The sequence below is a fragment of the Colletotrichum truncatum genome (assembly GCF_014235925.2).
Source record: "Colletotrichum truncatum strain CMES1059 chromosome Unknown Contig_0007, whole genome shotgun sequence".
Taxonomy (NCBI): Eukaryota; Fungi; Ascomycota; class Sordariomycetes; order Glomerellales; family Glomerellaceae; genus Colletotrichum; species Colletotrichum truncatum.
In genome coordinates, this window is record NW_027222404.1 from 1473798 (window position 1) to 1498090 (window position 24293).

The following is a 24293-nucleotide window of genomic DNA, read 5'->3' on the forward strand; positions in this document are numbered from 1 at the left end:
AAACGAACCATACTGTCGGTAATGTAGATTTGTCAAAAGATCAAAAGACTAACATCAGGTCCAAGCTTTAATTCGGCAGAACTCACGCTCACACTAAATGTCAGCTAAATTATGTCTTCATCTTCAGCTCCACCAATAGTTCATGCCAATTTGTCGAACTTTATCTTTGGATGGAAGGAAAGAACCTTGAAATGAATGTTATAATATCTGAGCTGCAACTTGCTGATGTAGGCAATGAATGAAAGTGATGACATCATGGTCAACGACAAAAAAAAGCCGCGATGAGCAGGACTCGGTATCGTATCCCTTGGCCACTTTCGTACTTTATTTCGTCTGTCATCGCATATCAAGCCTTTTTACAATCTTCAGCATCACTCACGGCATATGTTCAAAGTGTGAAGGACATCTGAGGTATAATAAAGCCATAAGTTCAAGCAACCAGCACAGCCCAAAAAGCAAGCCCAGCATCCTGGCTCCTGAGATCCAGACCTTACATGTTGGCAATATAGAAGTAACCGACAGTACTACTTACCTTCCTTTAAAGTATTCAGGCGCCTCAAACTTTAAACTGCCGCAAGCCGGATGCTGCGGCGGCCCTGGGCCGATAACACCACTGCGGGGAGTTTCTTTCTTAGAAGCTTGCTGATTCCTACGCTTTTGAACACCTGGAAGTGACTTGCATGCTTAGGATGAACTGTGTATCCCAAAGTCATATTTCCTCGGGCAAAGAGACACTTACTTGAATGTGCTTCTTACGAGGACAATCCTCATCCTACTTACGCTCAAGATCTGGCACGTTTGGAATCTTGTATTCATTTGAAAAACAACACAACTAAACATTGACATTTAATCTAGACACTGACTTAACATCTTAACGCAGTGGCGTCTCCATGGACAGGAAGCTCTTGGGTCCTGGCTAGTTGTGACATCTATCAAAGCCATCAAAATTAGCGAAGTTACCCATTTTCGCCATTATTATCACGATTTATTACTAAGCTTCGTTTCTCTCCAATTCCCGGTCTCGTTTCAGGTATTTACTTAAATGCCCTAGAGGAAACCTCTATTTCCCTTCCAATTATCCCAAGAATATGAACTCTCGCTTGATTCTCTAGACCAGGCGATACTCCGTCTCCCGATATTTTGCTCGCACAGTTCATGTTTGACAGGAAACTTGTACCAGTACATCCTCAACTGATCAGTCACCTGAGACTGAAAACGGAGGTTGACGGTAGAATTTCTGCTCGGAACACCATGTTATTTCGGTTTCAGCTGAAGGCTGCTTCTTTAGATTGGTTATGCATCTCTCCCGCACCTAGCTGCGCAAGGAACTACTTTTAGTAACCAACAGAGTCCCTCCATGTATAAAATACGCACATATAGCTTAAAGGAGTTCTGGCTCCGTGCTGGCAAACTTTCCTACGTCACGTATACGGATAGCCTGTGTTTTGGAACCCTCCATAAACTGCCGAGACGGCACTGATATTTTACACACGTCCTCCCTACAAGCCACCCCGACTGCCGCTACCTAGACTTGAATACTATATCAGTGTTTTGATTGCAACACTTTTCGGCTTCAAGATGTGAGAAGAGATGACCTAAGGGGGCTGATGGGGACCCATGGTTGAAAGCAACTTGCAAAGATACTCTCCCGATTTCTTTCCTTCGAGGGGGTCAAAAGCACTCAGCCACAGATTTGTAGCGCCCGGTATCAGTTAAAGCTGAGATTGTGATGGGGAGGTGTATTCAAATAAATAAAGGAAGGTGTTTGTACAGTGGTCCCCTTTTCGGCTGGGCAATCTCAAGACCCATCAGATGATGTACCATCTGGGCGCTAAGAAGTACTTACGTCCCTGCTTTGTTCTTCTCTCCCATCCTCCAAAGCTTCATGCAAGCCAAGAAGCACTTATTTCTACCATTTCATGCCCCAGCCAACGATGTGACCTTCCAGGTACAAGTTCAAAGGCTTCTGGTGATGGTCGACATTCGTGACAGTAAAGGACTAACGCCCGCAGGGAGCTGCAGACGGGGTAACTGTAGCAGTGAAGGTCGGCCCCTTGTATATAAGTAGCACGAACTGAACCTATTGCTTTATGTAATCTACTTCTGGCTGTGTTGGATTTTTACTGGAAAGGAGAACTGTCTTGCCTATCATCCTATGCAGTTGTCATTTTAAGGGACAAGAGGGTTCTAGACTTGTACGGCGACTACTACACCATCATCAACCTTGACTTCCGGACAATAGTGAGATTGTTCCGTTGATTTTTTTTTTTCTTTGTACTTTGAACAATTGCAATGCTAAGTTTGCAAAGATATCCTGAGAGGCTCCAGCACTTGTTTAGGTTCTAAAGATTACAAGTGAACACCAATCCCACGTAACTTCTTAGACGCAACAAGAGCATTTTTCCCGCGTTGATGAAAGAGGATCAAATGCCTGGAGTTCAATTTTGGATCAGTGATTAATGATGGCAAGATGTCGCTTCGTCTTCAGATACACATTGAAGTTTTCAGCCGACTACACTGCCAGTCACCCGCTGCGATGTATGCCTCGAGGAGGGTCTGTAGAATCCATTTGAGACTGTGCATTAATTCATCACATGAACGCTCACTAGTATCCCGCTGGTGTGGGTTTCGAACGCTTGGCTTCTACCAAAGCCCTGTTCGGAAGAGGAGGTTCCGAGGTCCAAATAGGCACCGCCAACTTATATTTCCGTACAGCTAGCCCTTTCGGGTCTCTCAGGTTTCGACTACTTGATATCATCGTGATAAACCATGGCTATCATTCGTCAATAATTGCAGTTTGCGCCGAGAAGATGCACCCCTAGATGAAATCATCAGGTCCAGTCGTATTTTGATCCCTGTGGATGGGGAAAACCCCTGGCTGGATCAAGTATTGGAAAGTGACAGGTTTTAGTTCCTTTCAATTGGCACCTGTTGGAGAAAAGTAAGGCAGAGGGCAACTTGATGTGATTTTCCTTGCCTCTGAATGAACCATGGATGTGCCAAATATCTATATAAGCCAGTGTCTGCTGTGACCCAATGCCACTTCTCATCATAGCTATCGCAATTTTCAGCACGACATATACCCAAGGTCCTCTCAAAACCCTCTTTTGGTCAACTACCTTCAGAAATTTTCTTCACAAGTTCATCATGCATCTTTCACACGTTCTCGCTATCCTCTCTCTTACGGCAGGCTCTATCGCTGCCCCAGGAGATCGCGGCAGCTACACTGTTTCTGGTTTGGGATCGCGTAAGAAAGCCATTCTTGATGCTGGTGGAAATACTCTTGATCTTGCTATCGCTATGCTTGAGGACGAGCGCATGCAGACCAACTACCCATACGGTAAGTAACCGCAAGTCGGCATTTACTGCATTTTCTCGGCACCTAGAGACTTTATTCTTTCATTAAATCGCCGAGGCACGTTCTATTACGAGGAAAATCTTCCTAATCCCATGTATAGGTGATGGAAAGACTCTTGACGCTGCCAACTTTGGTGTATTCAAGGTCAACTGGGGCATGCTTCGGACCTGTGCTTCTCGTGCTGGGTTCAAGGGTCAGCGCCAAGACCAGTGGAACAACGGCGCTAAACTGAAGTACGTGGCTTTCAGCAACCTGGTACCTGAAGTGAACTAACGAATAACTCTTAGCTCTGATATCTATGCTGACGTGGCCTCCCGATGGGATTGCCAGAACTATTTCGGGTACCAAAAGTGGTTTGCAGGCCACCGCAACGGTGAGACTGGTTTGAACAATCCCAACACCGAGGACATCAAATTCTATCGCGAGTCTGTTGAGTGGATTCAAAGGCAGATCGATTCCAACTCTAAGTACAAGTCTGATGACACCCGTTTCTGGGTTGACGTTACTCCCATTTAGACATTGTAACAAACCTCTCTCGGCTTTTCCTGCCATGAATGGCTGGTTGCACTGGACTGAGAAAGCTACACAGGCCAAAGAGATATGAGTTTCATATAGCCTGAAGCAACTGGGAGAGATGAACCTGCTAGGGTGAGCCCCCAAAGGGCCGGATGAAATCGTGTTGATGCGGCCGGACTTCTTTTCCCTTTCGTTGTATATATACATAGTATCGTTTTTCAGCGATATTTTCTGCCATCTCATTCTATCTTGGAATACTAGGAGAACGAGATGCCGTTGGCTGTACATAAAAGCCTTGAAGAAAATACTGTCAGACTCTACACTACAATATTGGGTGACCAATGTTTGAGTGCCTTGTCGTTTTGACCCTCCGATAAGAACATCACCATAATCTCAGTACAGTTATAGATTTAAACTACCTAATGTTGATTGGGTTGGGTCTAAAACGAACATCTACTAGACACCTAGTGCTCTTTTTCGTCCCTGAAAAGCACCCGAGCCAGTGCACTCACGAAGGAGATCCCACTGTGAGCTTTAAACTCATTTGTGGTATTGATGACACTGATTCATCTCAACCTTCTCATAAATGTAGTCACCTAAGCTAACGTCGAAGTCTACGTGACTTCCGACTATGAAGCGACCCAAAAAGACGAAGTAATTATCGGAGGGTAAGACGCCGTGACATTTTTCAGTCACCACGTCAAATACCGGATGAAATTGGGAAAACCTTGCGTATTAAACATGGCAGCCTTTCGAGATCTACTTTATACAGTTACTGGTATCGGATGGCGGTTTCAGCTTTTCACCTGACCCTCCCATCGGCCCGAATTGAGAATCCTGCTTAGATGCCATTAACTACAGCTGAAAAGGGAGGGCATGTACGGTCTGGACAACTGCGTGGACTGACGCAACTGACCAGCATAATAACAACATCGTAAAACTGCACCCAAGTCCTGTGTCTAAATCAGAAGCTATTTTCGTTGCAATGATTATCCCGGCCGGTTTAGAAATGCAGGTTGGCGTCTTGAATGCACTCCATGCACTGCCGTTGATCTATACAAAAGCTGGCAAAAACCCTAGTCGAGACCCGCTCCGTTTAAAAGCCTGCTGGCAGCATTAGGTCTCGGAGTTTCCTGCTCCAATGCTGTTAAAGCCATGCGGAAGCTAACATGCTCACGGAGGAACTGGACAATCAGCATTTCATCTTCAAAAATGACTTCCGCCCTTTGGCGACACAGTACTATTGGGTCGCGGAAGGAAGACCTCTCAAGGGAGTGAATGTGTTGAGAAGGATCATGACATGTCAGCCAGCGTATAGAAGGATGCCAAAGAATTCTTAAGACTTTGCAAAAATAATTGTAGAAGCGGTGTGCTAGCTTGTTGTTTATGGACAATTTGATAGCCTAGGTCAGTGCGGAGGTAAGGGTCCGTTGCTCCTTATCCGGATAGCAGCAAAGCTTAGGTCACTACTTGCGGCTAGACACCTCGACTGGCCGCAATGGGCCGGGTATAGGTGAAATTAAAAATCTCCCAACAACATGGAATCTATCTGAGGCGATTGGAATTCACGGTGATCACATTCCTGTTATTCTTCTTTGAAGCATCCTCTTTCCGTGGATACTCACCTTGAATGGAAGGATGAGCGCGCTGGTATTGCGATGTCAAAGTTCTTAGATGTAATGTCAATCGGCGTTCCTCCGCTCATTGGCCTTATCAAACCATGTGTTGTGTGTTGCAATACCCGGAACTCCGGGTTGAGGTGGTTCTGTAGCCGCGAGACTGACAGCTGCCGGCTGTCCACGTGACAGACACCTTGAAATTCCGCTACTATCTGAGTCAGCACTTTTACCAGAACTTCTCCTAGATGTCAGAAGCAACACAAAACACTTTTACACCTTCGAAAGGATGTCCTTCCTTACGAATCCCCCTGTGATCCCAGCAGCATGGTTGATCTTTGATCTATGGAATTCCGAGCATGGGAGAGACACGGCCCACTTATAACGATACAGGACGCTGAATCATAATATCCAAAAGAATAGAAGGAAAGGCACATATCATGGGCGTGGAAAAGGCCTCCATCACAATAGAATTTCTAGGTTCATTGAAATGGCGTCTTCTGGCCCCCGATAGGTTGTGATCAGCATGAATGATAAAACGAAAGGACTGTGATCAACTGGTGATCGCATGCTATTGTGCAAGTTAACAGCCCTCTCATGGAGTTTTGGCTGTTTTGGTCTTCTTGACTTTTGTCTTTCTTTCATCCAAGGGCTTTTTCCTAGACGAAAAGATGATGGATGTTAAATGCTGCGAGTTGAATGATCCAGTTTGCTGAGTTACTCAGTAAACACGAGGATACAAAACTGCATATTCAGTCTATATCTTTTATAGAGGTTTGGTCGGAGTGCTTGAGCATCAAATCTCGTGCTATTCTAATTTTTTTTTCGACATTGGCATCGGCATTTCTTCCCATAATGGCAGCACAGGAGGGTTTGGATAATTCTTCTACAGTTAACCATGGTTGCAAGCCGTTCGAAGTATAGTAAGGTGATCTCGATGCAACCCTGATAGCAGAAAAGGGGCTGCTCATGTGACCAAGTTCGCTCGGATCGAAATGCTGAAAATCTTGTAATGAAGATCCCTGGCAACTAGATTCAGGATTTAGGTGCTTTACTGCAGCCCATAGTGAATTATTGAAATCTATGTGTCTTTTTTAGTTTCCTCAGTTGAGGTTAGGCTACGCTTACCAATATTCCACCATCCAAAAGCTACTAAATCACATTTCAAGAGAGAGGAGAGACCTAGTCACCAGTCGACATTCGGCTGTGAACAAATATTCTTAATGGGGATAATGTGGAGAAAAGAATCCACGATGTATGTCCATCTTGGACAGAATGAGCATTTCAGTAAGGTACATTCATATAGCTTGTCTTTAAACTATCATTTCGCAGCTGACGAGCTTTTTAGTTTCACGATGGAGATAAATTACACATTCAAGAGATCAGAACGCAATTTTTTTTTTTTTTTTTTTACAATACGAGACTGGTATTTCCAAAAGTTCAAGAAATAAAAACCCTGGAAAAGCTAATGATATCACCACCTGCCTCGACCCAGTTCAACGTCCAGATGCAGTTGATGAATCTCCTCTTCAGATGTGGGATACGAACTCTCTGACTGGCGAGTCATTTTCCTAAGTGGATTGCTAAGTATTATCCAGCGTCTTTTATTGGCTCTTAAAGTAACATTGAAAGTGCTGCCTATCAATGTCGTGTGGATAAAGCAACCAAGTACCCTGACGTTGCCATTGTGTATGCAAAAACGCTAAAACCACGGGTAATCTCTCTCCTTACGTAGTACTGCGAGTGGTACAGAGGACGATGTCAAAAGAACCAGGGGAGGAGCCGTCAGTTCCGAACAGAGGCAGCTTTGACGCCAGGCTAACGTATGTTTTAACTTACCAAGAAAGAGGCACTCAATTGCCGAGAGAAAGAGTATTGGTGACTGGAAAATACAGAACTGATGGATACAGTGAATAAACATCCGACGAAGGAATTTTCTGCAGCAAGCCATGTCGTGTAATACGCTGCAAAATCACTTCTGAAAGTCAGGTAACTAAGATGTTTCTTCGCATCTGGACTGCATCGGTCACTTGGCCTGACAAATAACTAGATACGAGAGGGCGTACCAATAATTTAGGACGGAAACACAGAGCAAGGGGCATTCCCAAAAGGTTTTCACGTATATTTTCGTGATTCAATAACTTCAGCCTCCAGGTAAAAGATTAAATATCCCTGTAGAAGAGCCGCTCGCCTCTGTTCATATCAGCAAACTTTGAAGCCCCATATTCCAGCAGCGCTGTGTTCCTATGGGCGGCTGCTCCCACACCTGGGATTTGTAAAAAAGAAAAAGGCGGATTTTGGTTCATTAAGAAGGCCATTTGCTTCTAGACTAGAACCTGCCAAGATTCTACTGACTAAGACCCTTCTCCCAAGATTGTCAGCAATGTGCATTGGTGAAATGTACTAAGAAACGTAGGGTGCAGGACGCCACCGTTATGACGAGGTCTCAAGCCAATCACGACGGATGAACGGATAAGAATCATATTTGCTCCCATACTCAGGCTCCGAGTTGCATGAGATGCCGAGCATTAGCAATGAGATACACATTTCCTTTTCTTGGCTATCCGATGTCGTGGATTCTTAACGAGATGCCAAGAAAGGTTGTAAAGTGGATACAGTTCATTTGGATTGCCTTGCTTCTCTGTCGCTGTCCGATTGATCATTGGATTCATCACAGCCGCTCGAGGCGTAGATGCAATGAACACAAGATTGTTTGTACATTTCTCTCGTTGCAAACATGTTTAGACGTATACTTTGCTGGTCGGAAAATAGGTGGTCAGTGAGCAGTATTTCGGTGCCTTCAAACACTAACACTGCACGTTGTTATTGAGATTTAGATTGTTTTATAGTCACGAAACTCAAAAAGATTGCACACATATACAGTTAGCTCTCGTCTTTCCACCAATCCAAGCCTTAGTTAATCTAGAAATTTTGCTTTGCTCCAGTTATCTTGGGGGTGTTTCGTCTAGGTCCGCCTAACACACCATTTTAAAGTGTCTTTTAATGTTGCCTCCTCCCGAGATGTTGATTATCATTTTAAGATATTGTCAACAGAGCTGCGCCAGACGCTGGCCTGCCTTCACACCGCAAAAGTTGCAGTGCGGACTTACCAGGCTCACTATCCAAGTACTGCCGATCGCAACAGGCCTACCATGCATTATCCCCTTGATTCGACATGCTTTGAAACATGGCCGGGGCCCTACAATGGATCCCTGGCACGGCAAGTGGGGCTGTCAGCAAGTCATTCTTGGACTTGCGCTGGCTGCTGTCGTGCTCAGCCGGCGGCTTGCTGGACTCGCTCGAGTGAAAATACGCCAAGTAATGAGCTTAACATCTGCTTTGCGAGTCTGTTATTTACATGATTATATTAAAGAAAAAAAGTAAGTAGTTGTCTGCGTTTTGATGAAGCAATGCCTTTTTTCCATCTCTTCAGCCTCATGACCAGGAATAATAATCTTGCCAAGAGTTGTCGTCAGCGCCGTTATGTCAACCCAGAAAGAGGCGCAGGCCTGCGAGCTAAATTATTCTTTTGAAAAGACGTGATTTCCTGTAGATTGATCTTAATGAAGTGGATAGCCGTATCTTACGATTGTAACAGTGTCCGACACTGCAAGCGGAAGGACGAACAATTGTCAAAGTATCTCGAAGTCACTAGATATGTTGTTATCAGTTGCTAGGAGTAAAGTTCGAAAGGGAAGAACAAAGAAAAAACACTAATTGAGTAGTCTTCGCCTCCTGATTTTACCTTGGGTACACAAACATTTTCCATCAACGTACTACAAAATCGCTTTCAGACTTGACCCCTTGCGTTCAAGGGGAAACTTGGTCATGGTTGCATTGTTTCGGCCCCGCACGCGCCATGGGGCCTTTCATTATTGTTGTCGTATTCAACAAGGCGGACTAACGAAGGCGTCGTACACATGAATTCAAGGACATTGCCGGAACAGTGTCGCAGCCGGGTGCGCATCGCACGTTGCGTTCATGACGGGTCCCTTGTCCAGTTGGGGACTGCAGAGAACATTAGACGAGAACCCCATCTCCCTGACCCTTAGCCTCGGGGAGTTTATGACTAGAGTCATGCGTGATGACAAGTGCCGCGTTCTTGTCATTTCCTCCCGCGGTCCATTTTGTTGTGTCCTTACACTAGTTTGAGTGCTCGATTAGTGGAGAGAAGACAAGCCATGGGGGCCCCAAAAGCGACGTGTCTGACCTGGTTTATGCCGTCCTGGACTGATTTTTGATTCGGTTCGTGGGGGCCCAGGGGGGGTGGGCGTCTCCGGAAGTTAAGAATGGAGTGTCCGAAAGACCGTGATGGGAACCTCTGATTGTTTCTGACAGGTTCAATTCTGGCGGTTGGATCCGCATCGAGGGAACGGGTGGACCCAGCAGAATTAATACCACACATCACGTACTCCTTTTATTGCGGGGGTCGGCTGCACATTTATTAGGTCTGTGCCAGCAACCGCCTTGACCACCCCCTTGCGCAAGAAAAGGTGTGGCCCGGATCAGCAACTGTTACTTCTTCATGGGGTAACTGTTGGCTGTTCCATGGCCTTTAGGAAGTGGAGCATCGAAGCCCCGTCATATATTTCAATCTTTGATTGTTTACGCGCCAGCTTGTACACCAGGGGCGAGTCCTACGCGGCCGTCGTCAATGATGGGAGTTGACGGATATTCCAGTATGGATGGATTCCACGAGATCAAGACCCAGTTTTGGGAGAAGCTGTCATTAGTATATGATCTAGCTCTCTCTTGCGGCTGTTTGTCTCGTTTTGATACCTCTGCTCTCCAGTCACTCTCTTTTTTCTTTGCCTCTCGTTCATCCTTCTTCAAATTATCAACATGTTTGCCAAGTCTATGCTTTTGGCTGCTGTGGCTGTTGCCCAGCACGCCGCTGCCGCCGCTGTCTCTGGCACCCCTGAGGGTTTTGCTGCCGGCGTCACCGGTGGTGGCTCGGCTTCCGCTGTTACCCCTACCACCAACGACGAGCTGGTCTCGTACCTGTCTGACTCCACGGCCCGTGTCATCGTCTTGACCAAGACCTTCGACTTCACCGATGCCGATGGTACCGCTACCGAGACCGGCTGTGCTCCTTGGGGTACCGGATCGGGCTGCCAGCTCGCCATCAACAAGGACAAGTGGTGCGACAACTACCAGAAGGACGCTCCCACTGCTTCTGTCACCTACAGCAAGGCTGGTCTCAACCCTCTCAAGGTTGGCTCCAACAAGTCAATCATCGGCGAAGGTTCAAAGGGTGTCATCGTCGGAAAGGGTCTGAGACTCTCCAACTCCAAGAACGTCATTATCCAGAACATCAAGGTTGAGAACATCAACCCCAAGTACGTCTGGGGTGGTGATGCCATCTCTCTGGACGGAACCGACCTTGTCTGGATTGACCACGTTACCGTAAGTTTCCTACGACCTGCTCTCTCGTATTTCAAGTATCTAACCGACTTTGCAGACCTCCAAGATCGGCCGCCAGCACTTGGTTCTCGGTAACTCCGCCTCCGGTCGCGTCTCCGTCACCAACAACGAGTTCGATGGCAAGTCTGACTACTCTGCTACCTGCGATGGTCAGCACTACTGGTCCGCCTACTTCGCCGGCAGCAGTGATACCGTCACCCTGAAGGGCAACTACTTCCACGACTTCAGCGGCCGCGCCCCCAAGATCAACGGCAACACCTTTGTCCATGCCGTTAACAACTACTGGTCCACCTCTACTGGTCACGCCTTCGAGGTCACCAAGGGTGGCTACGTCCTTGCTGAGGGTAACGTCTTCTCCAACGTGAAGGCGGCTATCGAGGCTGGCGGTGACGGCGCGTCGCTCGCCATTACCTCCTCCAACGCTTCTGAGTGCAAGTCCAAGCTTGGCCGTAACTGCCAGGCCAACAGCTTCTCCAGCTCTGGCGAATACACCGGCACCGACAGCAGCGTTCTCAGCAAGTTCGGCGATTCCGACATCCCTGATGCTGTTGCTGCTTCTTCCGTCTCCTCTAGCGCTGCTGGCTACGGCAAGATCTAAGTCACAATGTAGTTTAACACGTTGGTTCCTACCTGGCAGTCATATTGAATATGCCCCTTGTAAGATGATTCAGGTCTCAAGGTTGACCTTGAGTGGTAATGGGATAACCGGCAATTTTCTATTATTCAGTAAATACCTTAAACTTTCTCGTCACATGTATAACGTACATGATAAGCGAGTGAGACAGACAAGCGAGTGAGACAGTAAACCAGACCTTCGCGACAATAATATCGAAATCTATAACAAGAAATCTTAGATTGATTAATACTACTCGGATTCCTGTTCTTCGGATGTTTCCTCAATAAATTGACATGTTCTCGCGTTGTGGCCTGTATTCCCGCATACGCCACACCGACGATGAGTCGTCTCAGACCTCACTTTACGACCACTACTCCGTCGCGTTTCCTCTTGTAGTTGCGTGTCTGCCTCTCTTTGCGACTGTATATCCTCTCTAGTAGATATAGTAAGACTTCCTCCTTTCTATAGACGTGTTTTCTTAGCCCTTCGACGCCGACTTAATATTGCATTCTCCTCTCGAAGGATTTGAACCTCTGACTCTAGTAATGCTACCCGATGCCCTAGTCCTTCTGTCCCTCTGGCTAGCTTACTCACAGCACTATAAATTGATGCTGGAGAGCTGCTTCGGTGGCGTGAGATTCGACTCTTAATAAAAGTAGACTGTGATCTTGCTTCGCTTGGGTTGCTCGGCGTCCTAGAGATCCAAGGGTCTGGTGTCTGAGGGACCCCCTCCTCAGGCGTTGGCGTTCGGAACTTTACATCCAGCTTTGAGAGAACACTTTCTGCATTCAAAGGGACAAGTCCAGCTCCTCGGAAACCTCCCTAGATATTTTTCCTCGTAAAAGACTGCTTAAAAGCTTTGTGAAATGCTATAAAGAAATCTTCCTTCGAGATATAGGTTATACCTCGCCGCATCTTATTCTCAATTTGCCGACCGTAGGCATTCTTTAACGGCTGAAAACAACCAACATCTAAGGGTTAAAGTAGATGAGACGAGTAAGCCGGCATGCACAGTGTAATAATGTTGTTTTCTTGACAAAAGAGCTCGAAGGCTGCGGAGTGGTGACTTTCATGACCATTAACAACGAGGAGGCGATATTTCCCAGACGTACGTGGTTTTGTATAAATGTCGAAGTGTCTGATCCAGTCAATACCTCTCTCGTTTGTTGTCTATCCATTTTCAGACGTTGCAATAGCCCAATCGCCCGGAAGAGAGGTTTCTGTATACCAGCTTGAGAGGTGATACTGGCCTGCAACGATGATGTATGGCGGGATGCTCTCCCCTTGGGAATTAATAGCCTGGATAACTGTAACCCATTCCCTATTGCCAGGCTGTGTTATCTTCGTATTTGAACGCCTTTCAGCACTTGTAACAACCATTCCAGAAGCAATAACGCCCATCATAAAGCCGGTCTCATCAAAGTTGTAGATATCAGCATCAGCAATACCATACTTCGCAATTGTATTCTTCACAAGCGAAAACCAGCCACGAATCACCTCTGGATCTTCGCATTGAGCTCTCTTATAGTCATACTTGCGAAAGAAACGCGTCCTAAGCTGTGGTTGTCGCTTGACGAAATTAGAAGCCCAGCGCTTCCCAACTGGAGGCGCGTCGCGCTCTGCGAGAAGTCGATTAGCCATTTCTTCCACACCACTCAGCCGGGGAGGAAATGATCGCGCATCTAGGTCGAGAATATACTTAACTATTGTCTTCTCTTCTAAATCTGATAAATTCCGTGAATTAGGCATGCTGTCGCGTCGTGAGACTATTCCCTTTAGTCGCCGGCTTAATGTTGCGTGACTGACTGTATAGAGTGCACCTGCGGCCCGAGCACTAAGTTTTGGGTCATTTCTCATTGCTTGAAGGGCAATTTGTAACCTTCTTTCAATACTAGCTGATTCCATGATTTATTGTAGAGGAAAAGGTGCCGGTCGCGTCAAGGTGCGACGGTCGCGGTTTACTGTCTCACTCGCTTGTCTGTCTCACTCGCTTATCATGTACGTTATATAGTGTACATGTAAATAAATTCAAACATTTTGAAGAAGAAACACGCGTTTCTGTTGTGTGCAGTTAATTTGACTTTGGCCCCCTAGTGCTTGTTTTTTGCAGAGTTCAGTGTGTCTGTGAGCCGATTTTGCCGTTGATCACCAGGTTGTCCATGCATTCTCTCTTTTGCCACGCGGTCGGTTTCCGAGAGCTCCAAAAAAAAGTTGCGTGTTGAGTTCATCAGTGGTTCGTGCGCAGATTTGGATCTGGCACTGGAGCTCACAGTTCCCACTTAACTTGAGTCTGGGCCATGTACATTTGAATCTACTTAATACTTTTTATGATGACTGAACATCTACATCATTATAATAAACATGATGCCTGTACGACACATTTTTCCAGCTATGATTTTCGTTTCGAATCCCAATCCCTCTCTTCATACCGTTCAAGTGTTGGAAACAAATAACTCCGATGGTGATCTTCAGCCGCCCAGTCATGTGCAAGACTAAGGCAGATCTTCTGCTTTTAGCCGGTAGCCGACTTCTCAATGTACGTAAGACAGCGCCCAGCCAACGGTGCTTCATCTGGGAAGTAGAGGCATTTTCCCAGCATCCTTGCTGCAACCTTCCAAACTGTGAAGGAAATTAGTCGTTGGCTCTGCGCTTGGCGATATCATGCTGCCTCCTAACTCGGCAATATCCATGCCGTTGCCAATGCTCCATGGTGGGGAACTAACAGATCCCCCGAGATATTGATTGACCCACTGTCTGTGCAAGAAACGTGTCACACGGACCACTGCATATATCGGGGCATGCATTCAACCCATGCACCCGGCTATTGTTTCCCATATAAAACTAACGGGGATGTCATTTTGTGCATGAAAACCTTCAAATCGGTAATTACCGAATAGACGGTTATATAATCAACCCAATAACCCCTAGACAGTCTCTAAGGAATGGAAGCATCTTTTTTTACCCCATAAGTGGTGGGCAAATTGACTGCGTGACAAAACGCAAATCACATCCAGGTGCTAGGTTAGTGAAGGTGGCATGTAGTAATGCTGTCTACAAACTAACGATAAATGTGAAGATTTACATTCAGAGTAACTTTCATCACGATATTTGCGTAGTTATCTAGCATATTTGGGGTTTAAGTGATATACATGTATTCTGCCTTTGATGAACACTCGGCGCGTTCGACGCTTTGAATAAGGCAAAATAACGTTCTCGGGTGGAAGGTATATGTATAGATCATCTACTACAAGTGAATCTGTGAGGACAGCGACGCCTTTGTTTTTTGAACATCGCCAAAACCAAGATACTTTTGTCCGATGACTCTTGGAAGCGCCTTTGACAGGTTTGGTGGTAGCACTGTTTTTCTTGACTGACTCGTTAAGCTCGAAGGTTTCCGGGCGATCTGCGGTCGATGATCTTCGTCTTATCGCCCATGATGCAAGGGTAAAATGACGACTCGACTTCTGATAACGTGGTAGGTTTGTTCCGTTAGGAGAAAAGAAGAAAAAGTGAAAAAGGGGCTGAGTCACACTCCTTCAATTGAGCACATCACTCGGCGCCACTAGTTGCAAACTGAATATCGCAGCTCGCACTGGAACTACCTAACAAATGAACAAATCAATGGGCGATCGCCAAGTGGGGGTTCGCCTTCATATGACCACAAGTGTATTCATAAACTCATATCCTTCGACTGGTACCTCGTGCTGGCCACGTCTCCCTTGAAAGTATTGTGGTAAAAGCCAGCCCATGAGCTTGGCTGCTCATCGCTTAGCGTTCACAGCAAGTATCTCTTGATGGAATATATAGTGCGGTTTTAGGCAAAGGACATTGTGAATTAGCTGCTTATTGAAATAGTAATCATATTAATATCAGCCCCACCTTGTACTATTCGACTTGTATAAGTTGGAATTGTCAACTCGCAGTCGTTATAGCTTGACGATATTTGACTAAACAGCACCCATGTTGTTAGAACATGAGGATCGAAATAGTGTTGACCCGTCCTTTGTCGTTACGTATTCATCTTGAGGTTCTGATCAAACATGAGCCTTAGGAGGGTAAGTGATTCAGAATGCATATTTGTCTGAAGACAATGAGTAGAATGCTTCATGCTTTCTAGAGCGTGTTCTTTGTTTAGGCATTCGGCATTCGGAGCATGTAGTACCGAGGCGCAGATACGATGCAACGTGTCTGGCACTTTAGCACATTTCAGTCTCTGATCGAGTAAGATCTATCTGATAGTCACGAGGCTCATGTGAAGGGCCAGACCCCGCCTACAGGGTTGCAATGGCATCCGCACACCAGCCTCCAGCAGGCATAAAAACAGAGGTGCTACCCAATTGAGCTAAACGCAAAAGGAGACGTAACAAGAAATCGTTTACTTGTTGTTTGGCTGCGCTTAAGTAGGGATAATGCGTAGATATAACTTACGCCACGTCAAGTAACAGTTCAGGATTCATTGATAATTCAAGACTCCTCTGATTTCTTCTTGTGCCTGTAATTCCCATCACCTTTCTTGAGTGCTATCACAAGTAAGCTCTATGAAAAAAATAACATGCTGTGTATATAAAGTCGCAGCTGGATAGTCACTGATCCCCCAAGTAAGATCTTTATGTGCAGCTGAAGCACACAATCTGAGAAAGCTGGAATGGGACAGTAAGCCAAGAAACGGAAAACGGAAGAAATATGCCGCTGTAGTCCGATTTTCAAAAGTTCTACTTACCCTTCACAGATATACTTGATCGAGTCATCAATCCCTTGTAACGGGCCAAGTTCGGAGAACGAGTTCTCAAAAAGCCCCACGTCCGGGCTCCGACGCGGTCCGGCGGTTCCATTGGCGTCGACCCACCCTCCGTGCAAAATCCGCCGAAAGCCCGAGAAACAACCATGAAAGGTGTTCTCTTTAAAGCTTAGATCTTCACAGTAAATGCACCTCGTGATGAGATGTATCTCGGGTCTTCCTTTCCACCAATTACACGATCCCCGAAAAGTCTCCCGATGGATGTACTACGACGGTTCTCACATGTTAAGTGCTCCAGAATACCCACCAATGAAATGCTGTTGTCTTACGTCCTAAAACCCGCTCAAAGGCGTGATTTCTAGTGACAGAGAGCTAGAACACAATTAAACAAAAAGTGCGACTGAAGTTTTTAAACAGCTATACAACACTATGTTCTATGTCTGTAGGAATACCAAGAATTGCGACAAATAATAAGGGGAGGAGACCTGATTATGAAACAAATGGATATGGGGTCGGACAAATTGGCAATGACATACCGGCGCTAATGCAGGTGGCTGACGCTCCACTACTTGGCAACAAAAACAGCCGTCAAGTTCCTGCTATGATATCTGTAAAGGTACAAAGTATTCGAGAAGAAATCCAAATTCGCAAATGTGTTCTAGATATGTTGTTTCAAACTGGCTAGCAGAATTAGACACCCTCTCTTCTGTACCATAAGGAAGCCGCTGTGATTTACATGAAGTTATAGTAGTTGAAAGACTTGGGCTTTTCCAAGCAGTTTTAGGATATTGATTACTATCATCATTGATATTGCGGTCCATACATTCAGGTGATCGTTAGAAGAATGGCCTGCGAAGTGGTTTCCTCATCTATCGAGTGCCGACTGCCTGCAGGACAGGGCCCAAGAGTGGCAGCGTCCACTCAGAAGCTAGCCAAGCCCTTTTCGACCAAACAAGTAATATGATCGATCCAAAAGTGGACAGAAACCAGGGGTGGCGCGCTGTGGGCATTCGACAGTCGATGGGATAGGAGCTCAAGGTAAGGTATCACAACACCTTTCTGTAGGCCCTCGAAGGAGTTAAGTCGTCATACGCCAACGGGCATACTACTTGAACTGGATACGGAGGCGACTTCCGGAGCCGCAATGAACTTGTAACAAGGATTTGTCTCTATCGGGACAAAACAACCTTAATACCTACCCCACTTGGAATACCTCCCGTGATCTATCATCTTGGCTTTATTTTATATTCTCCGCAATTGGGGCGCATCAAGAACAATCTCGAATAGTGGCGGGGTCGGGATCAGACAAGCCTAAGATGCAGACCCCAGAAAGCGAAAGCGAAAAGCAGGGTTGAAAGCCAAGCATGAGATTGTGGTCCTACTTCATTCAGAGAAGTATAAAAACATCTCGAATCTTCAGAGTAACGTAGGATGGACTAGGCTTTACCGGTCAGAAGTAATCAGTCTGTCATTTTCGCGCATCATCCACAATGAAGCCTCAGACTCTTCTCTCTCTCCTGGCTGGTCCCTCCGTGGCCCTGGCCCAGCACCGCGGTAGTCCCTTTGGCTTCGCTTCTGGCACCACTGGCGGTGGCAATGCAGCACCGGTGTACCCCCAGAATAACCAGCAGTATGTGTATCGATATGCCTTTGGGTTAGACGTACATTGAGTAGCTGACACAAGATTCACAGGCTCGTCAACTACCTGACCGACAACCAGCCCCGTGTCATTATGATTGATCGCACTTTCGACTTTCTTCAAACCGAAGGAAGCACAAGCGGGAGATGCTGCCGCCTCAACACGTGCAACAATGGTAACCAGCCCCAGACTTACATTGGCGATACCTGCGACGGAGGTACCTGGGTGTCATGCACCTGGTGGAATGCCCCCAAGAACCCTATCGATGTTAAAAGCAACAAGAGTCTCGTAGGCGTAGGCACTAAGGGAGTCATCCGCGGCAAGGCGTTCCGTCTCCGCGGTGGCGTCAGCAACATTATCATCCAGAACATTCACTTCACTGAGCTCAACCCTCAGTACGTTTGGGGTGGCGATGCCATCACTCTGGACGGTGCTGATCGTGTCTGGATCGACCACAACAAATTCTCCCTCACTGGCCGCCAGATGATCGTCTCTGGTTGGGGTGCTGCCGGCAAAGTCACAATTTCGGACAACGAGTTTGATGGCAGGACCTCATGGTCAGTCTCCTGCAACAACAAGCATTACTGGGGTCTCCTCCTGATTGGCGCGAACGATTTCTATACTATCGCCGGCAACTGGTTGCACGACTTGTCCGGCCGCGCTCCTCATCTTGGCACAGGCGACAGCTCGTCCAACGTTGTTCATGTCGTCAACAACTACTTCCAAAACATTGACGGCCATGCTCTCGATATCCAGGGTAACGCTTGGGCTCTGATTGAAGGCAACTACTTCGAGAACGTCAAGGAACCCGTCTCTTCGGGAAGCGGCTCGGGCGGAGCTAAGATTTACGATATCCGCCAGGTAGCAGACGCCTCTTACGCCCAGGGTGCTCTCGGCTACATCCCCGAGTGGAACCGCAATGCTGGAACCAGCGGTGTACCCGCGGTTCGGCTCGACCAGGCGGTCCTCCAAAAGTTCGCACAGCACAAGAACGTCATCACCTGGGCCCACTGGAAAGTTGAAAACGTTGCTACGAACGTGAGGAACATTGCCGGCGTGGGAAAGATTGGCAATTGAGCGTGCATTAGTGTCTTGTGCATCCTGTTATTAGGATCGCCCTGATATAGGAGATTTCAGCCCTGTTACGCTATGTGGCCCTGGGGATGATACTTTACAACAACCATTACGTAAAGTATCTTCCGAGAGGGACATTCCTTCTCTCTATTTACAACTTACATTCTAAACTTCTTATACTACACCGTGTGTGCCCCTTATAATGGGAAATGTAAGGGACTTCATCTCATTTGAACGTTAGGTAGGGTAATCTTACCTGAGGCACTTGGGTCAGAACATAACATCCTTGATGCGAAGCAAAGGAACTTTCTTTCTGGAGGGTGGAAGCAATCATTCACCATTGCCATGCCTAGTTATAGCCCCCGAATTCGTACGTGTACTGTGACAAACTTTGTGTCGTTATGCACGGCCAATACGTGGAGTTGAACGTGTACGGATGGTTTGAGGCATTCACTTTAACACCATGACCTATAGCAACAAAGTTTTACTGCGTTGATGTGGTTGATTTAGACAGTCATAGTGCTGCCATTAATCGTTATTCTTATATAGCCTTAGAAAAACAGTTCCCAGCAGAGACCCGGAAATTGAATTGAGTAAACCTTCAGGTAATATATGTTGGGGACCCCTGTTTCCAAGAGTCAAAACCCATATATAGAACACTGAGCCTGGATAAACCACTGCCAAGTTTTCTCCACATGCCCCAGTTGAACTCGTATTTGAACTCGGCTCCACAATAACAACCAGCTTCTAGAGAGTGTGAGGTCACTGTCTTTTCGCCTGGTTAAAAGGGGTGAAGGGCCCATCGACAAGCTCATACTTGGAAGCAGACTGTCAAGTTTCGATCCATCTCTGAAAACACACATCGCCAACATGCAGCTTACGACTTTCGCTTCCGGCCTCGTGGCTTTGGCCTCAGTAGCCAGTGCGACTCCCATCATGGGCAACATCAGGATGTGGTACGACCCCAACTCCGAGTGTGTCGGCAACCCCATCCAAGCAACAGGCGGACAGTCGCTCGCCATCCCTCCCGACTACGTCGGCCAGTGCCATCTCATTCCCATGGGCATCGACAACCAGACGTACAAGAAATTCTCGGCCAGCGGCCTGACGCCCATCTTCAGCTGTAAGTATCTGGCCTAGCAGATTTTTTTTTTCGGGGTTACCGGGCGCATGACTGACTCGTGACTGAAAGTCGAGCTGTACACGGACAGCGAGTGCAAGGAGCTCGCTACGAACGCTTCCAACGTCTGCGTTCCCGACGTGAAGTCCTATATCCCTCGCCGACTGGATGGAAACTAGTTGAAAACAGTCAACTCAGCGCATCTATCCGCCAATAATGATAAATGAGTAATTCAAGCTTGAAACAACGCTTGAGGATCTGTAGGGTGGGCCGTCATCAAGTTCAACTGTGTCACCTAATCAACCAAAAAGAAAATAGACTTTAGACTAGATAATGAAAGCGTTGCAACTATACAGCAAATTGTTGAAAGTTTCTGCGTAGCGTACATTGAGGCTAGTTTGCATCGATAGATCTGTCATCATAGGAATGCTGGGGGACTTTGAAAAATGAGTATTCGAGAGCCAGGTCTAATAACCCGTCAAAATTCAATTGCTTAACGGGCGGTCAACTGGCGCTCAGTTCTATAAGAAGCGCAAAGACCACGAACACGATACATTTGGCTCGGTGTGGATAAACCAGGATGAGAAAATATTGAAAGCCGCGCTTTGTGCATCAACACAACGGGCTCTACGACACCACCATGTACCATAAGCCCAGCAAAATTGGTCCCTATTCTAGTAATTTTAAGTCCAGTGAAGGTACCTACTGCTTATTCGTCCCTCTCAGGTACATTCACAAAACCAGAGTCTCAGCTCTTAACAATATGGATTTTTGTATCACGCGAGAGGAAGGGCAGCCAAGTGTGGCACGAAGCAAATGCTTCTTTAATGATGTACCTGCATCATTGTCCCCTGTTCTGCACTTTACAGCTACACCGACCAGTATCCCAACGGGTTGGATCATAACATGTTGCGCAATCACTCATCTGCAACGAATGTAAACAGTTGGTTTGGAAAATCCATAAGACCAAGCTTTTTTTTTCTTTTTTTTTTCCTTCTTCAAGCTCAGAATATCTTGTGGTCAGCCGCTAGGATGGGTTTCGAAACTCCCAATAGCCTCCCTTTCTGTGCTTTCTCGTGTGAAGTCGTCGAGCAGTCATCCCCTGCAATCGATGCTCAATGCGAGAGTGAACATCGCGCAGAATTCAGTACAACGCAAAAAGGTAATATGAACCTTCGCTTGAAGCAGATATAGCTGTCTCTTAGCCTGAGATTGCAGCAACCTACGAATACTACAAAAGTATACCACAAGCCTCGCACAATAACGTCAAGGCCGTGTCCTACCGACGAAAAATTCAAGGCTACTCTGCGGGCATCAAGTACCGAAAGAGCATGAGATAGTCTCTACACTAGCAAAAAGAAGAAAAGAAAAACAGTGCGGACTCTTATTGGATTGGCATAAGGACAGCACAGAGGTAAATCTCAGGAATATCAAAGATTGCGTACATGGATATCTTACGAACATGAAACAAACGGTCAAACCTCTGTCTGGTTCCCAAGTCGTCGAATGCAATATCAAACATTTGTCCTAAGACCAGTGTGCCAGGACAGTTAAGCGGCAGTCACGGCTGGGAGAATGGTGAAGAGAACCGGTGTTCCTACAAGTGTCTCGGAAATGACTGAGAAGCTGGTGGGCGGAGATGAAGTCGTTGAGAGCATATTACTCAAGCTTGGGGTTGCCGAGGTAGAACTAGAGGTGAACAGCGATGATACAGATGAAAACGGGCTCGACGGTGTCGCCGTGAGACTGTTGGTAGACGAAGCTCCTACTGGTGATGGAGCACTAGCTATTGTCGAACTGGACAGGGACAACGTAGAGGATGATGGAAAGCTGGCGGCCGTAGATGCGCTTGCTGTGGATGAAATAGTCGATGACGAGCTTACGTTTGAAGTTGGTAGTGGGGACATGGGCGATAGCGTTGAGGATAACATGGTTGTAGTTGAGATAGACGATGTGGGTATACTAGAGTGGGATGAAGAGGAGCTTGTTGACGTACCAGGAGAAGATGTTGTGGTATCGGATGATGTTTTCGAGAGAAATGTTGGGGTTGATAAAGAAGATGAGCTCGAAAAAGACGAAGAGATCAATGAAGTCGATGATGAAGACATGGTAGTGGTTGTTGTGGAGGTGGTTGTTGTGGAAGTGGCTGCTGTGGAAGAAGTGGTCGTGGAAGACGTGGCCGTAGTCGATGTCCTTGTACAACCAGCCCCAGGCGACACTACAACAGGGCTGTAGCCATAAACAACAAAAGCAGGGTTGACACCGTCTGGAGCAGAACCCCCACACTTGGAGCTTGGGTCTCCTGGGCAGCTGTCGGAACAATAGCTGGGATCGGGACCCGGACACTCTTGGAATGAAGGAGTGAAATCGGAGCAAAGGCATAGCGGGCCGAGCAGAAAAGCAAACTCATACTCATGATATGTGCAGATATTGGTGCAATGAGCAGGCGAATTAGACAAGCTGTAATCTATTTGATCCAAAATGCTGGTGTCGGTAAGCACCCCACAGCCACGGTAAGTCATGGGTGCAACGATGCCTTCCACCAAAAGACTTAGAGCTAAAACAAGATAATGAGCCATGGTGTAGAAGTGAAAAGTATGGGGCACTCTTTGTGCAAAATGTGAACGGTTCTCGGATGCAAAGAAGAGAGAGGGAGCGCGTAGTTGGTAGACCTTCAAATTATTCTCGAAGAACCAGATGCTGGTAACGGGGTCATAAAAGGTTTGAACTAAGGATTGAAGGCGAATCGAAAGGGAGGCGGGCGCCTACACGGGTCATTTATTACGAGTCTTCCCTTGCGATTCTAAATGAAACAAGGTGGAACCGAGGCTAGCTGTAGTTGCTTCAACTGTCACGACTAAGCTGTTGTCTAAGACTATCCATTCCTGGTCGTGGTACACGGCTTTTAGTCTCCTTTTTTTATGCGGTCGATTACCATGTTGCAATATTAGGCGGACTCATATGTTGATAATTTACTTCGGTAAGTTTCTCATGCCATATTCTGCACACCTTAGTTAGCATCAAACTGGCGGTTTCATGTCTCGAAATAATTAGCTTTCTGGACTAATGAATACAGACACATTCCCAGCTTCTATATTACTATGTTACCCGGGCATGGTAGCCAATGAAAAGTCTCACTGTTCCTTACCTCCTCGTGTGTGAGGGAGCTGCTTGGAAGCCTAAGCGCTGTCTGAGAACAGCCGCAGGTCTGACCATGTGTTGGCGAGGATATGCAGTAAAGTAGAAAGAATTCCTGTCTTGGGGATGGATTTCAACTCAGGATTACGGCTGATCGAGAGCCGCAGAATGAATCCCGCCCCGGCACTGTGAGTAATGATGCAAGAAAGCCAGACAGTTTTGCTTAGAAGATCCGCAATTCGAGGTTTCGTTGTTATTTACGCAGCATAAATATGTATGCAAGTCTAAATGTTCAGATAGTGAAAACAGAAGATGATAGGAAATGAACACACAAAGAGCGCAGCAGCTTGTCTGTAGTAATAGTCCTATCATGGGTTGCAGGAGAGAATCTCAAAGCTGCCCAGTTGGAACTCCCTGTTTGCCTAAGTTACTCATGGCCGACTTCCGATGCATAGACAAAATGTACTTCCGTTAGGGCCAGTTGAGCTGGTTAAACCCTCTATATACAGGCTTATATACAGGCTTAGGTTTCTAACATCATCAGAATCTGCCCATACCCACAACCATCGTTGACTACTCACAGGTTCATGGGCTTTTCAAAGTATCCTGTGCCAACCTGCGTCGTGACGAGCTTGTCATACATGTAGAACTTGGCCTGAGTTTCCTTGCCGTTGAGGTCCCTCATTTCGACTTTGATCTTGTGGAAGGAGCCCGATATGGATAGTCGATTTCCTTGGTGGCGGTAACGACAGCATTCGCGTTAAACAGTTGGACGCAATTGGTAGAGGGCGAGACAATTTTAGCCGGGATTCGAGAAGCAACCAAACTCGGCCAATTTGTGCTAGAGAATGTTGGAATGTGCTGGCCTTACTTGGTTTATATCGACGTGCCTGTGCACTCAGGACTCCCTACTCAAAACAACGGCCGATATCCAGTACCAATCTAGACTTTCAGGGTTGAATATTCTTCTTCAAAGCAGGATTTTAATAACGATAGATGTTAACGAGAAAGCATTTGCTACGGTTGAGTTTGAAACGTTGATGATGCTTGAGTG

The 24293-nt window shown here is 46.5% G+C and overlaps 7 protein-coding genes across 7 annotated transcripts; 4 read left to right on the forward strand and 3 right to left on the reverse strand.

The window, feature by feature from the left end:
• Nucleotides 1–3147: 3147 nt before the first annotated feature.
• CTRU02_210829 (uncharacterized protein) lies at nucleotides 3148–3874 on the forward strand (the record flags this gene model as incomplete). Its single annotated transcript, XM_036721928.1, has 3 exons — nucleotides 3148–3340; nucleotides 3459–3591; nucleotides 3646–3874. 3 exons carry the CDS (start codon nucleotides 3148–3150, stop codon nucleotides 3872–3874), a joined length of 555 nt encoding a protein of 184 aa, XP_036586300.1.
• A 6458-nt stretch (nucleotides 3875–10332) lies between these two features.
• On the forward strand, nucleotides 10333–11512 carry CTRU02_210830 (pectin lyase; the record flags this gene model as incomplete). Its single annotated transcript, XM_036721927.1, has 2 exons — nucleotides 10333–10896; nucleotides 10952–11512. 2 exons carry the CDS (start codon nucleotides 10333–10335, stop codon nucleotides 11510–11512), a joined length of 1125 nt encoding a protein of 374 aa, XP_036586299.1.
• Nucleotides 11513–12501: 989 nt separating this feature from the next.
• CTRU02_210831 (uncharacterized protein) lies at nucleotides 12502–12609 on the reverse strand (the record flags this gene model as incomplete). Its single annotated transcript, XM_070205519.1, has 1 exon — nucleotides 12502–12609. One exon carries the CDS (start codon nucleotides 12607–12609, stop codon nucleotides 12502–12504), a length of 108 nt encoding a protein of 35 aa, XP_070060762.1.
• Nucleotides 12610–12700: 91 nt separating this feature from the next.
• On the reverse strand, nucleotides 12701–13435 carry CTRU02_210832 (transposase; the record flags this gene model as incomplete). Its single annotated transcript, XM_070205520.1, has 1 exon — nucleotides 12701–13435. The coding sequence occupies one exon, from the start codon at nucleotides 13433–13435 to the stop codon at nucleotides 12701–12703; it is 735 nt and encodes a 244-aa protein (XP_070060763.1).
• Nucleotides 13436–17758: 4323 nt separating this feature from the next.
• CTRU02_210833 (pectin lyase F-1-like protein 2) lies at nucleotides 17759–18984 on the forward strand (the record flags this gene model as incomplete). Its single annotated transcript, XM_036721926.1, has 2 exons — nucleotides 17759–17898; nucleotides 17961–18984. The coding sequence occupies 2 exons, from the start codon at nucleotides 17759–17761 to the stop codon at nucleotides 18982–18984; spliced, it is 1164 nt and encodes a 387-aa protein (XP_036586298.1).
• An 867-nt stretch (nucleotides 18985–19851) lies between these two features.
• Nucleotides 19852–20280, forward strand: CTRU02_210834 (uncharacterized protein; the record flags this gene model as incomplete). The annotated part of the gene is made up of 2 exons (XM_036721925.1): nucleotides 19852–20104; nucleotides 20174–20280. The coding sequence occupies 2 exons, from the start codon at nucleotides 19852–19854 to the stop codon at nucleotides 20278–20280; spliced, it is 360 nt and encodes a 119-aa protein (XP_036586297.1).
• Nucleotides 20281–22063: 1783 nt separating this feature from the next.
• On the reverse strand, nucleotides 22064–23924 carry CTRU02_210835 (glycoside hydrolase family 16; the record flags this gene model as incomplete). Its single annotated transcript, XM_070205521.1, has 2 exons — nucleotides 22064–22319; nucleotides 23821–23924. The coding sequence occupies 2 exons, from the start codon at nucleotides 23922–23924 to the stop codon at nucleotides 22064–22066; spliced, it is 360 nt and encodes a 119-aa protein (XP_070060764.1).
• Between the last annotated feature and the right edge of the window lie 369 nt (nucleotides 23925–24293).